A 15,000-nucleotide genomic window follows, 5' to 3' on the forward strand; every position below is an offset into this window, starting at 1 on the left:
AGTTCGCTGTGATGGCAGTTTATGTATTTATTTTTTGTATTAAACAATTCATCTTCTACTTGGATTTAATCGACATCATGAGGATATTTTGGGAGTGAGCACAAGGATTGCCTTGATAGGCTGAAGACAGTTCTATGGCTATGTAAAAGCTTTGAACTTGGTCTTTAAGGCACCAGTCTTGGTTATTTTTTGCAGTGATGAGCTAGGTTTATTAAAGTCTTACATAAACCTCTTTGTGCGCTTTCTGTGATAGTCTTTCATTCTATATTTTCCTCCTTATTCTGCCTCAGCAGTACCTACAAGATGGTCACAGACAAAAAAAACAATAAGGAAACGAATTGCTGTATTTGGCACTGACACCATTAAATCACAAACTGTTCAAGACTGACAAATGTGGACTCTCAGTCCTTTGAGATGAACAGCTTTCATTAAATTCCAAAACCAGGAATTCATAGCTTATGAAGGTAAGCAGAGTGAGAGTCATTCTGCTTCTTATTAGATTTTTTTATTTGAAAAGAAAAAACATCAAATAAGCTTCTACTGAATATGAGCATTGCAACAGAACGTGTTTTTGAAACCAGACATTGTTTAAACGCATGTTTCAGTTAACTGTATTTCTTTTTATTTCTTTTATTGGTTTATAGTTCCTGATTGGGATTTCAGTGACATGACAATGTCGGAAGTTTTTTTTTTCTTTAAACAGCAATGTAGCAGGATTAATATTTCATAGACATAGGTGTGTTTGGGGTGAGTAAGTGAAGCGTTGCTGCTGATATGTTGGTCTAACATGCATTTTGCATTCCTTTATAGGTTTCTGCTACATTTGCTGCTAGCTTGGTCACTAGCCCTGCCATCGGTGCATACCTGTCTCGAGCTTATGGTGACACACTTGTGGTAGTTCTGGCCACAGCTATAGCACTGCTAGATATTGGCTTCATTCTGGTGGCTGTTCCAGAGTCCCTTCCAGAAGAAATGCGTCCTGCATCTTGGGGAGCACCCATCTCCTGGGAACAGGCAGATCCATTTGCGGTAAGACCATTTTTTGAGCTGCATAAAGAGACAGACTGTGTGTGTGTGTGTGTGTGTGTGTGCGCGCTTTACTCCCAGAACGTCTTTCATTTCCGCTGGCTTGCTGAACAGTCAAGTGTATGGATAGGAACTGCAGACACACTATCTTGTCTGGGAAGGTATCATACAGTGTCTTATAGTAGGACTGTGGTCTCTATGCTTAGCAAGCTGTGCAAGCAGAAATACTTACTCAAATCAGCATTTTAACATACTGTGAATAATTCTCTCAAAGTCTACAGCTGACACTGTCTGAGTCTAGATTTGTCTACATCTTGCAAAGAACTTCTGACACAAAGTTATTTCTTTGATGACAGGTAATGGAGTTGCTGATATGCAAGACATCAACTTGGCCTGCTGGAAACTCAGGGAAAACTATACTGTAACTAAAACAACAAAAAGGGCAGTTCTTAACATGAAACATTTACTATGCAGTGGTGTGTCATGGATGTCCTTCAAGGATGCATCTGCAGTCCTTACAAATGGGTTGTCCTGTCGTCAGGCAGCCCTTCGGTCGGCCGGATTCCAAAGTCTGGGTCTGGCCTCGGCTGGTGTCGCACTTCACCCGACGTCATAGCTGCAGTTCTTCGGGTATAAAGGCATCAGCCGACGCCATTTTCCTCAGTCTTTCTTGCCGCGTGGCGCCCGAAGCAGAAGCTGTTCGCAAGTGCCGGTCGGTCAGAACCAGAGATTACTACTACCGAATACTTCTACTACTACCGAAGACTTCTAAAAAGCTAAGTACCCCATTGGGGACTCTTTCTTGCCTCAGCCGATGTCAGAAAAAGTGAATAACTGTTTAACTTGTGGGAAACAAATACCTCATAAAGATTTCCACTCTTACTGCTTACCTTGTTTAGGCCCAGACCACGACGTAGCAGCTTGTCTAGCCTGTGCTTCTTTTAACCGGCGGACGCTTAGACGTCGGTCGGAATTTGCTGAGGAGTTTTTCGGCTCCGCTTTTGCTTACATTATGCCGTCGGATCCTCCAACTACGCAAATATCTAAAAAGCGCAAGGAAAAGGACCGACACTCGCGGTCCGCGGTTTCGGCCGAAACCGCGGTTAAGCCAACCGCGTGTGTCTCGGTTTCGGCTGAAACCGAGCTCGCGGTTCTTCCTTCAGCCGAAAGCTTACCTTCTACCGAGGCCTCATCCAACCTGGTGGAATCGGCTACTGAAATCCCACCTGCTCTTCCAGGTTTCCAGGATTTATCTGATACTATCCCCTTGGATATTTCAACCCCTGCACATGGAGCTGCTAGGCCTCCAGCAACCATGTCGATTAAGGCCTTTGCCAGGGCTAAAGCAGCTAAATCTACCAAAACTATGCCTGCTAAGACCCCCTCTCACAGGCCTAGCTCTAGTTCACAGATGCTCAGTCTAGCAGAGGATCTCATTTCTTTGATCCGGGGATCCCAACCTCACCCAGACAGGGCCTCTCACCCACCTCCAGAGAAGAGGCCTAGAGCAGAGCCCCCTGAGCCAGTTTCTACAGATGACTCCTCTGATGATTCAGATAATTCAAACCCTCCAGAGGGCCCTTTCTCCCCTTATGAAGACTCTGATGCTGAAGAGTCCATTCCTTCTGCCTCTCCGCCTGAGGAATTTTCCTTTGGGGAAACCTTATGCTATGAGGGAACAATTTCAGTGGCAGGGCCAGGATTTTTCAGACTCTAGAAAAAGGCTTAGAACCTTTCTGCATTTACCACAGCATAGGCCTTTAGCCATCCCTCCAGTTCTTACTGTTGTAGATGATGCATTTAATGATGCTTGTACTGCTCCTGATTCACTTCCTCCGGCCCCTGCTAAGCCCAATAGATACTACAGGGTCCCGGACACACATTATCATTTGTATAAGGCTCCCTTTGCAGATCCCGAAACTATCTCCCAGGGACCTAAGGCTGTAGCAGCTACCTCTGCCAAAAACCCTCCCTCTGAAAGGGAATCCAGGGCCTTAGAGAGATGGGGTAAAAAAGTTTACACTTCTGCTACTCTTTCAGCTAGGGCCTTGAACTGTCAATTCCACATGATCCAGTATCAGGAATTTATGTTAGACCAGTTAACTAAAAAGCTGTCCTCAGATGAACCATTAGACAAAAAATCTGTTCAGGAAATGGTACATAACATTCAGCAGGTCAGTAATCATTCCTTAAAATGCGGCTATGATGCACTGGAGGCTTCCTTTAGATCAGCCATGACTGGCACAGTGATCAGAAGACATGCATGGTTAAAAGAGCAGGCCTTACCAGACCATGTCAAATCAAAGCTACTACATGCTCCCATGGACAAGATCAATTTGTTTGGCTCTCCTGCACAACAGGTGCTGAAGAAGATGGAAGAGAAGGCAAAATCTGTCCAGACAGTCAAAGATTTTTTACAGGTCCAACCTCCAAGGTTTAGCAGGAATTGGCCCTCCAAGAATTGGTCCTTTCCAGACACCTCCAGAGCTCAGAGAGGCAGGAATAGGCTCAAGAGGCAGAGGTCAATCCAGAGGTGCCTACAGGGGACGTCAGTGGCAGGCTAACAACCAGCGAGGTACAGCCACAGATACAGCCACCACCACTACTACAGGACAATCACAGTGACTTGGCTCTGGCACCGCCTACCAGGGAACAACTAGAAGCACCCTTAGGCGGAAAGCTAGCCTTGTTTTCAGTAAACTGGCATTACATCACAGGAGACAAGTGGATTTTGCAGACAATAGACCAAGGTTACAGGTTTCACTTCCATACTCTACCAAGGAAGAGAGGAATGCCAAACCTACCTCCAAATCAAAAGGCAGAAGCTCTAAAACAAATAACTCACTTACTAAGGATGAGAGCTGTAGAAAAAGTACCATCTATGGAGCAAGGCCAAGGATTTTACTCCAGGCTCTTCCTGGTACCAAGAAAAGAAAACCAATGGAGACCTATTCTCGACCTGTCCGCTTTAAACACATACCTCATTGTCCCAAAATTCAAAATGCTGACCCTACAGCAGCTTCTTCCCATGTTGGGCAAGGAGTCTTGGCTGGTAACTCTAGATCTCAAGGAGGCATACCTGCACGTCCCCATACGACCAAATTGCAGAAGATACCTCAGATTTCTTGCAGGATCAGAGCATTATCAATTCTCAGCATTGCCCTTTGGCTTATCTACTGCACCCAGAGTGTTCACGAAATGCCTGGCATCAGTAATTGCTCATTGCAGGCTTCAGGGAATCCAAATCTACCCTTACCTGGACGACTGCCTGTTACAAGCGGACAACAAAAACAAGCTAGCAGAAGACTTGAAAAGGGTCATTTATCTACTGCAAGCCCTGGGATACACAGTCAATATCAAAAAGTCAAGGCTGATACCATCCCAAAGGATAACCTTTTTGGGTGCAGAGCTGGACACATCAAAACAAATGGCATTCCTAACAGTAAAAAAACAGGAGCAACTCCCTCTCTACTTCTTGGCATTAACAAAGCAGAACCAGCTAACAGCAAGAAAAGTCCTGCAAGTCTTGGGTTTCATGGCATCCTGCATAATATTGGTTCCACATGCCAGACTGCATATGAGAAAGTTACAGTGGTACCTAAGGAATTTATGGTCTCAGCACAAGCACAGCCTAGAAACCCAAATTCCAATAATCCCATGCCTGAAGCAAGAATTCCAATGGTGGGCTCAGGCCTGTCAATCAAACAAAGGACTGCCCTTCCACAGCACTCAACCAAGCCAGACCATCACAACGGACGCCTCAGACCTCGGTTGGGGGGCCCACATGCTGGACAAGTGCATACAAGGCTTATGGACTCAAGACCAGCTGCACCTACACATAAATCAAAAGGAAATGCTGGCAGTAAAACTGGCAATTCAGACATTCAGACCATTTCTTCGACAAGGTTAACTGTTGATAAGGACAGACAACACCACAGTTATGTGGTACATCAACAAACAGGGAGGCACACATTCGTACCCTCTATGCCGGATGGCAATGGACCTCTGGAATGTGGCCCTGAGCTTCAACATTCAGTTACAAGCAATTTTTGTACCAGGAAAAGAAAACATTCTAGCAGACATACTAAGCAGAACTACCACGGATGCCCACGAATGGATGCTGCATCCGGACATCTTCAAAACCATTACAAGAAAATGGGGACTACCAGAAATAGACTTATTTGCATCCCCACGCAATCACCAACTGAAGAAATTCTGCACAAGGACGTACCACCCACTTGCTTGGAAAGTGGACTCCCTATCTTTCTGTTGGAAAAACCTGACAACATATGCATTCCCACCACTTCCTTTGATGCACAAGGTGCTATTGAAGATCAAAGAGGACCGTCCAAGGATCATCCTGATAGCTCCAGACTGGCCAAGGCAACATTGGTACCCATTACTGAGGAGCATGTCTTGGGAACAAATATGGCCTCTACCCCTAGTTCTCTTACTGTTAGCACAGAACAACTACAACACCCTGCATCCAAACCTGAAAACACTGCAGCTGACTGCCTGGAACATTGCATAAGACCAAATAACCCAAATTTATCCCAAAGGGTTAAAGACATTATCTTGGAGGCTCGCAGACCCTCAACAAGGAAAAATTATTCAGCAAAATGGAAAAAATATCACATTTGGAGTACTGCAAAAGGAGAAAATATGTCACTGGTAAACATAGCCAACATCCTGGAATACTTGGCAGAGCTCTTCCACAACGGCCTGTCCTATTCTTCCATTAAGATTCATGCATCAGCTATTTCAGCAGAATACGACTTGGATCCTCCAGTCTTCTCACATCCTCTGCTCAGGCAGTTTCTGAGAGGAATTAAAAATGTAAAACCACCTAGGAAGCCACCATTGCCAGCATGGGACTTGAACTTTGTGCTAGAAAAGTTGACACTCCCTCCTTTCGAACCAGCAGCAACAGCAGAATTACAATACTTATCATGGAAAACTGCTTTCCTGCTTGCAATCACTTCAGCAAGAAGGGTATCTGAGCTACAGGCATTAATGGCAGTACAGCCCTTCCTGATCTTCCATCAAGATAGAGTGTCCATGAGAACAAATCCTACTTTTATGCCAAAGGTGGTCTCCAGGGTATCTTTAAATCAGGCTATCCACCTACCTACATTCTTCCCCAACCCACAGAACAGAGGAGAAAGACTGTTGCATACCTTGGATGTACATAGACAATTACGCTACTACCTGGACAGGACCAAGGGCAATAGAAAAACTGACCAGCTACTGGTAGCATATGCAACAGGAATGGAAGGAAAAGCAATTTCAAAACAGACAATCTCTAAGTGGATAGGAAATTGCATTAGATTTTGTTACTCCTACCATGGGAAGAAAACTCCAGAAAACATCAGGCCTCACTCTACAAGGGCTACAGCCACTACCACAGCTTTTCTACGAGGAGTGGCTACAAAAGACATTTTAGAGGCTGCTACTTGGAGCTCCGTGCATACATTTGCCAAGCATTATAATTTACCTTTATACTCCAGATCCCGAGCAGGTTTTGCCACTGCTGTTTTGCAAGGGATCTTAACTACACCATAATCTTATTTCTCCTCCTCCCCCAGTTTGGCTATGGTATTCTACCCATTTGTAAGGACTGCAGATGCATCCTTGAAGGACATAGTACAGTTTTGTACCTACCATAAATGTAGATGTCCGATAGGCAAGCATCTGCAGTCAGGATTACCCACCCTCCTTCCCCTCTGTGGTACTCCAAGGGTATTTGCCCATCTTGTAGCTAGCTGGGGGAATCTATTATGGTGTATTTGTTTGTATATATGTACATACATGCTTATTTTTTGTTTGCTCTCTACTATTTGGAACCATTTGCATTTATCCAAATTTAGCCTTCCTAGAGGGCACCTGGCATCTGGGGCAATAAACACTGAGGAAAATGGCGTCGGCTGATGCCTTTATGCCCGAAGAACTGCAGCTATGACGTCGGGTGAATTGCGACACCAGCCGAGGCCAGACCCAGACTTTGGAATCCGGCCGACCAAAGGGCTGCCTGACGACAGGACAACCCATTTGTAAGGACTGCAGATGCATGCCTATCGGACATCTACATTTATGGTAGGTACAAAACTGTACTTTTCCTTTCTTTTTTTTTTTTTTTTTTTGAATTCCTGTGTTGTATGCCTGTGACCCCCACCTCCAGCATGCAAATTTAGATTTTACTGCTACTCTTTCTGTAAAGTATGTCTAATAGAATTCTATATTTGTAAGTAAAATTGAATATAATATTCAGGAAAGTGACAGTAACAATAGATCCAATGTTGTCTGTTTTCATTCAGTTCAACCATGGGTTGCCAGTCCAATCGGATTAGACCTTGGCACTAACTCTAATACTTTTGTTCCAGTGCGCAACTACTCCCATACCCATAATCTCAAGCAGTGAAGTGGCAATCTGCAATCTCCCCTCCTCTCCCAGTTAAAATGGGTGCTCCTCAGGGTTCCATCCTTGGTCCACTACATTTCAGCATCTTCACTAATCTTCTTTATCTTCCTGTCCTCAGTCATCGTTGGTCCAATACACTGATGACATTACTGTCATCACTATTGCTGACTCTCCCTCCGAACTCATCTCTATAGCACAGACTTCCTTTAACTCAGTCAAAAATTGGCTCTCTGATAACTAGCTTATCCTTAACCCAAAAAAAAAAAAAAACTAAGCTACCGCTTTTTCTTCCTAAAATCTACAGCCACATTAAATCCACTTTTACAATCCTGTCCCTCAATAACACACACATTGAGGTGGAAACTACCATTAAACTCCTTGGTGTCATCATTGACGACCAACTTAAATTCAGTCTACACATTAACAACTGTATCAAGAAAACTCATCAGAAACTAAGGCTCCTCTACTGCAACAAAAAGTTTCTCACCAGTTCAGCTAAAGTGACTTTCTCTTATCCCTACTTCCTACCCAGTCTATTTTATGGCTCTCAAATTCGTACTTGCCAAACTTGAATCTGCCTACAACAAGATATCCAAATTTGCAGCACATCAGACTTACAAGTCACATCACTGTCTCTCACTCAAGCACCTTAACTGGCTTGAACTACCTCACCAGCTTCTTCTCTCTCAATTCCAGATCATCCACTCCATCCTTTATCAGCCTTTTTACTGTCCTACCCTATCATCTATCATCTCTTACTATTCACCTGCTAGATCCCTCCAGAGCTCTAACCTAGATCTGCTACAAATCCACAAACCTAAAACTAAGAAATGATGTATTCTCTATAGCTCTAATCCTTCCAAGGCATGGAACAAACTCCCACTAAAGATCAGGTCACTCAAGCAACTTAGTCAATTCAAGCTAGCCACTAAAGAATACCTGTTAAGCCAATGGACGTGCCTCTGTACCCTCCCCCCTTAAACAGCTTATCAAACCCAACGGCACACCTCTATCTGCTCCCAACCTATGTAACTTTCTCTAACTCTCTAGACCTTGTCTCACATTAGCTTCTCTATTCTAAGCACATTACATAATTCTTGTCTGCATAATGTAAGATTTTACATCTGGTGACAAAACTGTTGTTAGTCCTTCTGCATGATGTAGGATTCTAAATCTGACAGATATAATAATTAAACCAAAAATATATGGTGCAATAGTGCTCAATAAAAACAAATGAACCAAGTAAAAAAGCACTACTGTTGTGAGTCCAAAATCTTCTTTAATAAGTCACAGAAATTAAACGCCTTCGTCAGTCTGGCTTGACTTCATCCGAATTCTGATGAAGTCAAGTCAGATTGACGAAGGCGCTTGATTTCTGTGATTTATTAAGGAAGATTTTGGACTCGCAACAGTAGTGCTTTTTTACTAGATATAATAATCAGTTTACTGTAGTAAATCCTTGTTTTTTATGTATATGTTGCTTTGAATATTTTCTGTAAACCAGTTGTTGATTGTTTACTTATTTTTGTAAATTATAATCTGTAGAACATGTGGAGCTTTTCTCCCCGGGGCTCTGCTGAAAAAGGGCTACTTAGCTCAGTCAGACAAACCCAGTCAACAAATGTAAAACAAAGAATTCCCTCCATTCCACCTTAGTATCTCCGATATCATTTGCTGCCTTGAAGACTTCAGTTGTGTCTTATGAGGGCTGTTATGATAACAGTATCCTTTGTGTGATTTTTCAGTTGTCTCTTTATTCCTCCCACTACCATGAGATTTTTCTGTCTCAGTCTTTAGGATACTGCTTTTTGGCTAATAGTTTAGATTTTTATGTTTTTTAATAGGATGGTCAATTAGGATTGTTAGGTAGGTTATAGTAAGTGTGTGTTTTTTTCTTTCATATATTTTATATATATATATATATATATATATATATATATATATATATATTAGTAAAGTTTACTATAGGTAGCATAAGTATTAGTACAGATTTTAAAATTGTGTGGCTGGTGGCCTTTCGTTTATTTGATTCTTAGTTTGCTGTCGCTTGTGGAATATGTCGCAAAATTGTGTGTGTGTTTACTAGTTTCGTCTGTAATTAATACTTTATAAAGTGTATTGCTTTTAGAAAAAGTTTTTTTGATAATCTCTGTAAATATGTCAGACAGCCAGGGGTTTAAAAAGTGTGCCAGTTGTGGACATAAACTTTCCCCCAAGATTCACATACTTTGTGTGTATTGTGCGGATGCTGTCCACCTCGACATGCAGTGTCAAGCTTGTGCCTACTTCTTTGTTAGGGTACTCCAGACTAGGAGGGAGAAGCTCATTATTAAGAGCCTTCTCCTTCCCCAGACAGGGTGTGAGATTACAACAACTACTACCTCATCTGCTGCGGCTTCAGCCAAAAGCAGGATAAGAGACCCAAAGAAAAGGAAAAAGAGAAAGAGGAAGTAAAAGAAAAAGAAAAGGATAAATTGGCTCCTGCAAAGTCAAACAAATGTTCCCCCGATCCAGCTTTGGTGTCCAGGCCAGATCAGAAATATCTTTGATGGTCAGAGCGAACTGTTTTTCAGGTCCATCCCTCACCTTCTTGGTCCTGTTGCTGTCTGGAATCGGTGAGTCTGAGGCTACACTCTCCCATACTGCAGGGGCAGGGTCTTTCAGTAATATTCCCCTGGGAGTGTACTGAGCCTTGGTCCAACCTCCCCTCCTCAGTTCCTGGTCTGTCCTTTGGTCCCAGTTTTCTTGGACCCAGTCTGTCCCAGTGTGCCTCTGTTGGAGACAACAGTCTGAGCTACTTCGACTCTGTCAACATCCCTTCCTCTTTCAACTCCGACATGCATGGATCTGGAAGCGACTCAGAGTTGAAGTTTGAGCCTGGGTTAGGGATGAGAGGTTGACACCGAAGTTGTCAGAGCCATCCCTCTCTTTGGGCATCGGCACTCAAAGGTTCGGCTCTGAATTAAACTTTGGGGTCAAGACCCATCGGTTATGAGGTATCTGTTTTTTCTGAAGATAGGAGGAGCCATATAGAACTAATGGTGTCTTTGGCCTTTGAGATTTTTGAAAGGATCTTAACAGTGCCAAGGGAAAAGCCATTTCCATCCAGCTCTGTTCCACCTGAACATAGGCAGGACTCTTCTACTCCCATCACCATGTCATATGGGGACAGTCAGTACCACAGACTTCTGCGGCTGCATGCTGTGTTACCTCTCATTCTGATTTGGAATCAGATCTCCCACCGGAACCAGTTCACAAGAAACAAACATGCACATGGAAGCAAATGGACTCATCCTAAGAGTCTTTCAGTGAAGACACAGACTTGGATGAAAGCAAAAAAGTCTCCTAGATTCCCCCTCAGAAGACATCACCTTAAGTAAGATCCTTGACTTGATGAAGCAGACAGAGGATGGTCCACTGATAATTCCTCACCAGATGACTCTCTGTTCCTGGAAGCCTTTGGTTTTGGCCCAGTGTCATCCTGTGTGATACTACCCATTGATTTCCTTATTGACCTCATGCCATCAGAAGGCATGTGAGGGCACTGATGTGGTGGAACCCCCCCCCCCCAAAAAAAATGCACAGGATATTGACTACACCAAAAGCAAGGAAACATTGGCGGAAAGGTCCACATGTAGATGCCATGGCGGTAGCAGCAGCTGTCGGTGGAAAGTTCTTCAGTCCATCCCCTTAACAGGGATTCTAGGGCTATGGATTGATTTGGAAAACCGACTTGTGCTTGAGCAACTTTTGCACTTGGAGTGCTAAATTTGGCCAGTGCTACTAGATTTCTGAGAGACTTGGCAAAAGAGCTTTCCCAGTCTCTCTCAGATAACTTGCCTGTTGAAGTTCAGAAGACTGTGGACAGGCAGCTTTCTACCCCTCAGTGTCCTTCCAGCATAGTGGTGAGACTGCTGTCTAATGCAGCTGATAGAACTGCAAGGGCAGCAGCACTGGCATCACCATTCATTGGCATGCCCGGATGTGCCGAAGTAATTTTTCAGAAAGCTTTAAAACGTCTTTTGTCAATACCCCGTTTCATGGCTGCACTCTATTTGGGCCAAAGGTAAAAGAGACATTAACCCAAACAACCTGCACTTCCCGTCACAAACCAGACAACACATAAAACACAAAATCAGTGTGCTGTACAATCACAGCCCTTAAGGCGAAATAACATACCTAACACACTAGTAATGGGTGACTCTATAGTCAGGCACACTGATGTCCCACTCACTAGGCTGGACAAGCAGAAGGTTACTGTTAGCTGGCTGTTGGGAGCCAGAATCCGCCACATAACACTAGAACTCAGGTCACTCCAGAACAAGTACAAATATGACTCTGTCATTGTTCATGTTGGTGTGAATGACCTGAGACTGCCTCCCTGGAATACATGAAAAGAGACATGGAAGAGCTCTCTGATCATGCAGCCCAGGCTGGTATGACCCTGATCCTGAGTAGCATCCTGCCCTCACCAAGAATGATACCTCAGTATAAAGAAATAAAATGATCAATTTCACCAAATGGCTAAGCTTCTGGTGTCATTCAAAGGGGATCCAGTATCTGTCAGCCTGGGATGACATGCTCGACAAGCCGCATTGCTTCGAAAGAATACTGGCCAAGGCTCTTGCTGCCCCCATAGTGCCTTATTTAGGCAAGGCTCAAAAGTCAAACCCACCTCTGTAAACAGCACAATTAACAAAAACTGAAGGTTATGCTACTCAAGGCCAAGAGTTTAAATCTCAAAATGAATGCGCTCAAAGCACTCCTCAGTATGGAGAACGTCAACATCTGTGCAGTAACTGAAACTTGGTTCAAGGCTCCAGAGAGCACCCCAGCACTACCGGGCTACAACTCATACCACAAGTTGTGGCCACAGAACACGGACCGAAACACAAAAGGAGGGGGGTGTATCCATATTCATCAAGGATACCTACACCTCCAGGTTAGTGGCGCAGCATGATACCACTGAGATCATCCATGTGCAACTAACATCGGGCAAATCTGCAGTGCAAATTGTGGCCTGCTACAGATCACCCTCCATGACCCAGGACCACCACTCCACCTTTCTGGAGACACTGGAAAACATGAAGTCCTACCGAACACCCTGATACTGGGCGATTTCAATTACCCTACTATTCACTGGGAAAACTACTCGAGTACAAATTCCCAGGCCCAGCACTTCCTGGAATTCATCAACTCAAATGCCCTGGATCAGCTGGTAAACTCCCCTACCAGAGGTGAAAACATACTGAACCTGGTCATCACCAACATGGGCGACAGGTGTTCCACACCGGAGGTCAACCCGTCACTGGTTAGATCAGACCATAAACTAATCACTCTGGATGTCCACACTCCACCACCACCCCCAACTAAGGAAACCACAGTAAAAAACTTTTCTAAAGTAAATTTCACCTCACTTAAGACAGAGGTGGTAAGTTTCACAGACCCCATGCTAAAGGATAATGCTGCCCAAGATGCAGAAACCTTTACAAATGCACTCTATGAGCACCTACAAGGATGCATGGATTGTGCCATCCGTAGCAAAACCAAGACTCACTCCTCTAAGAGAAGGAAACCAGTTTGGTGGACCCCTGCAATAAACAGGCTCTACAATAGAAGGAGGAAACTAGTTCAGAAAAAAAGCAAATCCCAAGAAGGAAAGACATCCCTGATCAGTATCAGTAAGAAACTAAGGTCCCTCTTGAAATCATCCAAGGCTAACTTCGAAAGAAAAATAACCAAGGATTTAAAAGATAACCACAAAGCCTTCTTTAGCTATGTTAAGAATCTAAGTGGCAACACGCAGATATACACTGAATTAGTGCAAAATAGCACAAAATATACTGAACCTACTGATATTGCCAACATCCTGGCAGATAGATTCAGTGCAAACTTCACCCCCCCCCCTCACCTCCAAAAGGGTCCACAGCAATACTGGAAAAGTGTAGTGTCCCAAAAATCACAGGTGAAAACAGCCCTTTCAAAAGCCAAAAAAACAGCGCAATGGGACCAGATGGTGTCCCAGGCTGCGTCTTGCACGAACTACAGAACGAACTAACCCCCACCTAAACACCCTGTTCAACCTCAGCCTCTCCACAGGCTACAACCCCATAGAATGGCGCACAGCAACGGTTATTCCTCTCCACAAAGGAGGGGCCACAACCGACCCTGGTAACTATCGTCCCATAGGCCTGACTAGCCTGGTCTGCAAGGCTATGGAGTGCATCATCATGGAACTCATTAACAAAGACATTGGGAACCGCCAAGCACTTGACCCAACCCAGTTCTGCTTTAAGGACAGATCTTTGTGACAGTCACCAAGGCCTTAGATGAGGGAAAGGTGGTTAACACAGCCTACCTTGACCTCGCCAAGGCTTTTGACACCATTCCCCACTCAGGTATTACAGGAAAAACTCACCAGCCTGAATATAAACCCCTACGTCACGAGATGGGTTGCCAACTGGCTTACAGACAGAACTCACACAGTAAGAATAGTGGGCTCCAGGTCCGAGACTAAATGAGTCACAAGTGGTGTCCTGCAAGGCTCGGTCTTGGGACCCCTACTGTTCAGCATATACTTCTCAGAAGTACAGGCAAACACAGGAGGACTATGGCTAACCAAGTTCACCAATGACTGCAAACTGGGAGCCATAATTGACTCTCCGGCTGACACAGACATCCTCCAAAAGGGCCTTACTGAGATGGACACCTGGTGTCAAAGTCATGGCCTCAAGCTAAATGCCAAAAAATTTATAGTCATCCCATTTGGGAAAAACAAAACACCCACAAATTGCCACATAGGTGGCAGCCCCCTTAATACAGAAGAGGTAATAAGAGATCTGGGGACCCAGGTAGATAGTAATCTCTCCTTTGACAATCATATTGCCAAAGTAGTTAGGAAATCCTTCTTTGTGGCCCATTTAATTACTAAAGGGTTCGCATCTAGAAATAAAGAGGTTATAGTGACCCTCTACTCGTCACTCATTAGACCCATCATAGAGTACAATGCCCCATTTGGGATGTACCTCACAAGACACTTCTAACAGTTGGAAAGACCACAAAAGTACCTCACCAACAGGATTACTGGCCTCAAACATATGTCCTATGCAGCCCGACCGAAAAAACTCCGGCTGTACTCAGTGGCATATCGCTTACTCAGAGGTGATCTCTGCCTGACTTACAAAGCCATGTCCAGCTCAGAATTGATGGACATGCTCCACATAAAGAAATCCAAGTCACTGCGAGCCATGCACTCTAGTGAGCTAAACCTCGCCACAGCAATAAATAGAACATGCTGGAGGGATAGATTCCTGTCACAGAGACTCCCCATGCTTTGGAACAAAATTCCAAATTACATCAGGCAGAGCCCCTCACTAACACTCTTCAAGAGAAACCTTGACGAGTGGATAGGTAACAGAAAATGCACCCCTGGGATCACTTCATTGGCTCTGCTTGACAGAGGATCAGTTAATTAATCAATGGGGCAGCGAAAGCTGACACACTCTGGCTAGGCTTATAAATGCCCTCGGGCAGATAGCCTAGTACCTACCTATGAA

The 15,000-nt window shown here is 44.2% G+C and overlaps 1 protein-coding gene across 2 annotated transcripts in view; it reads left to right on the top strand.

Moving 5' to 3' along the window:
- Positions 1 to 15,000, top strand: part of LOC122787281 (hippocampus abundant transcript 1 protein-like) — an 880,512-nt gene that overhangs the window by 608,728 nt on the left and 256,784 nt on the right. For both annotated transcript variants that reach the window (XM_044053901.1, XM_044053902.1), the window contains exon 6: positions 811 to 1,029. In XM_044053901.1, coding sequence (XP_043909836.1) covers positions 811 to 1,029 — 219 coding nt within the window. The remainder of the gene's footprint in view (positions 1 to 810; positions 1,030 to 15,000) is intronic.

The sequence above is a fragment of the Protopterus annectens genome, chromosome 13.part0, assembly GCF_019279795.1.
Source record: "Protopterus annectens isolate FY-2018-M chromosome 13.part0, PAN1.0, whole genome shotgun sequence".
Taxonomy (NCBI): Eukaryota; Metazoa; Chordata; order Ceratodontiformes; family Protopteridae; genus Protopterus; species Protopterus annectens.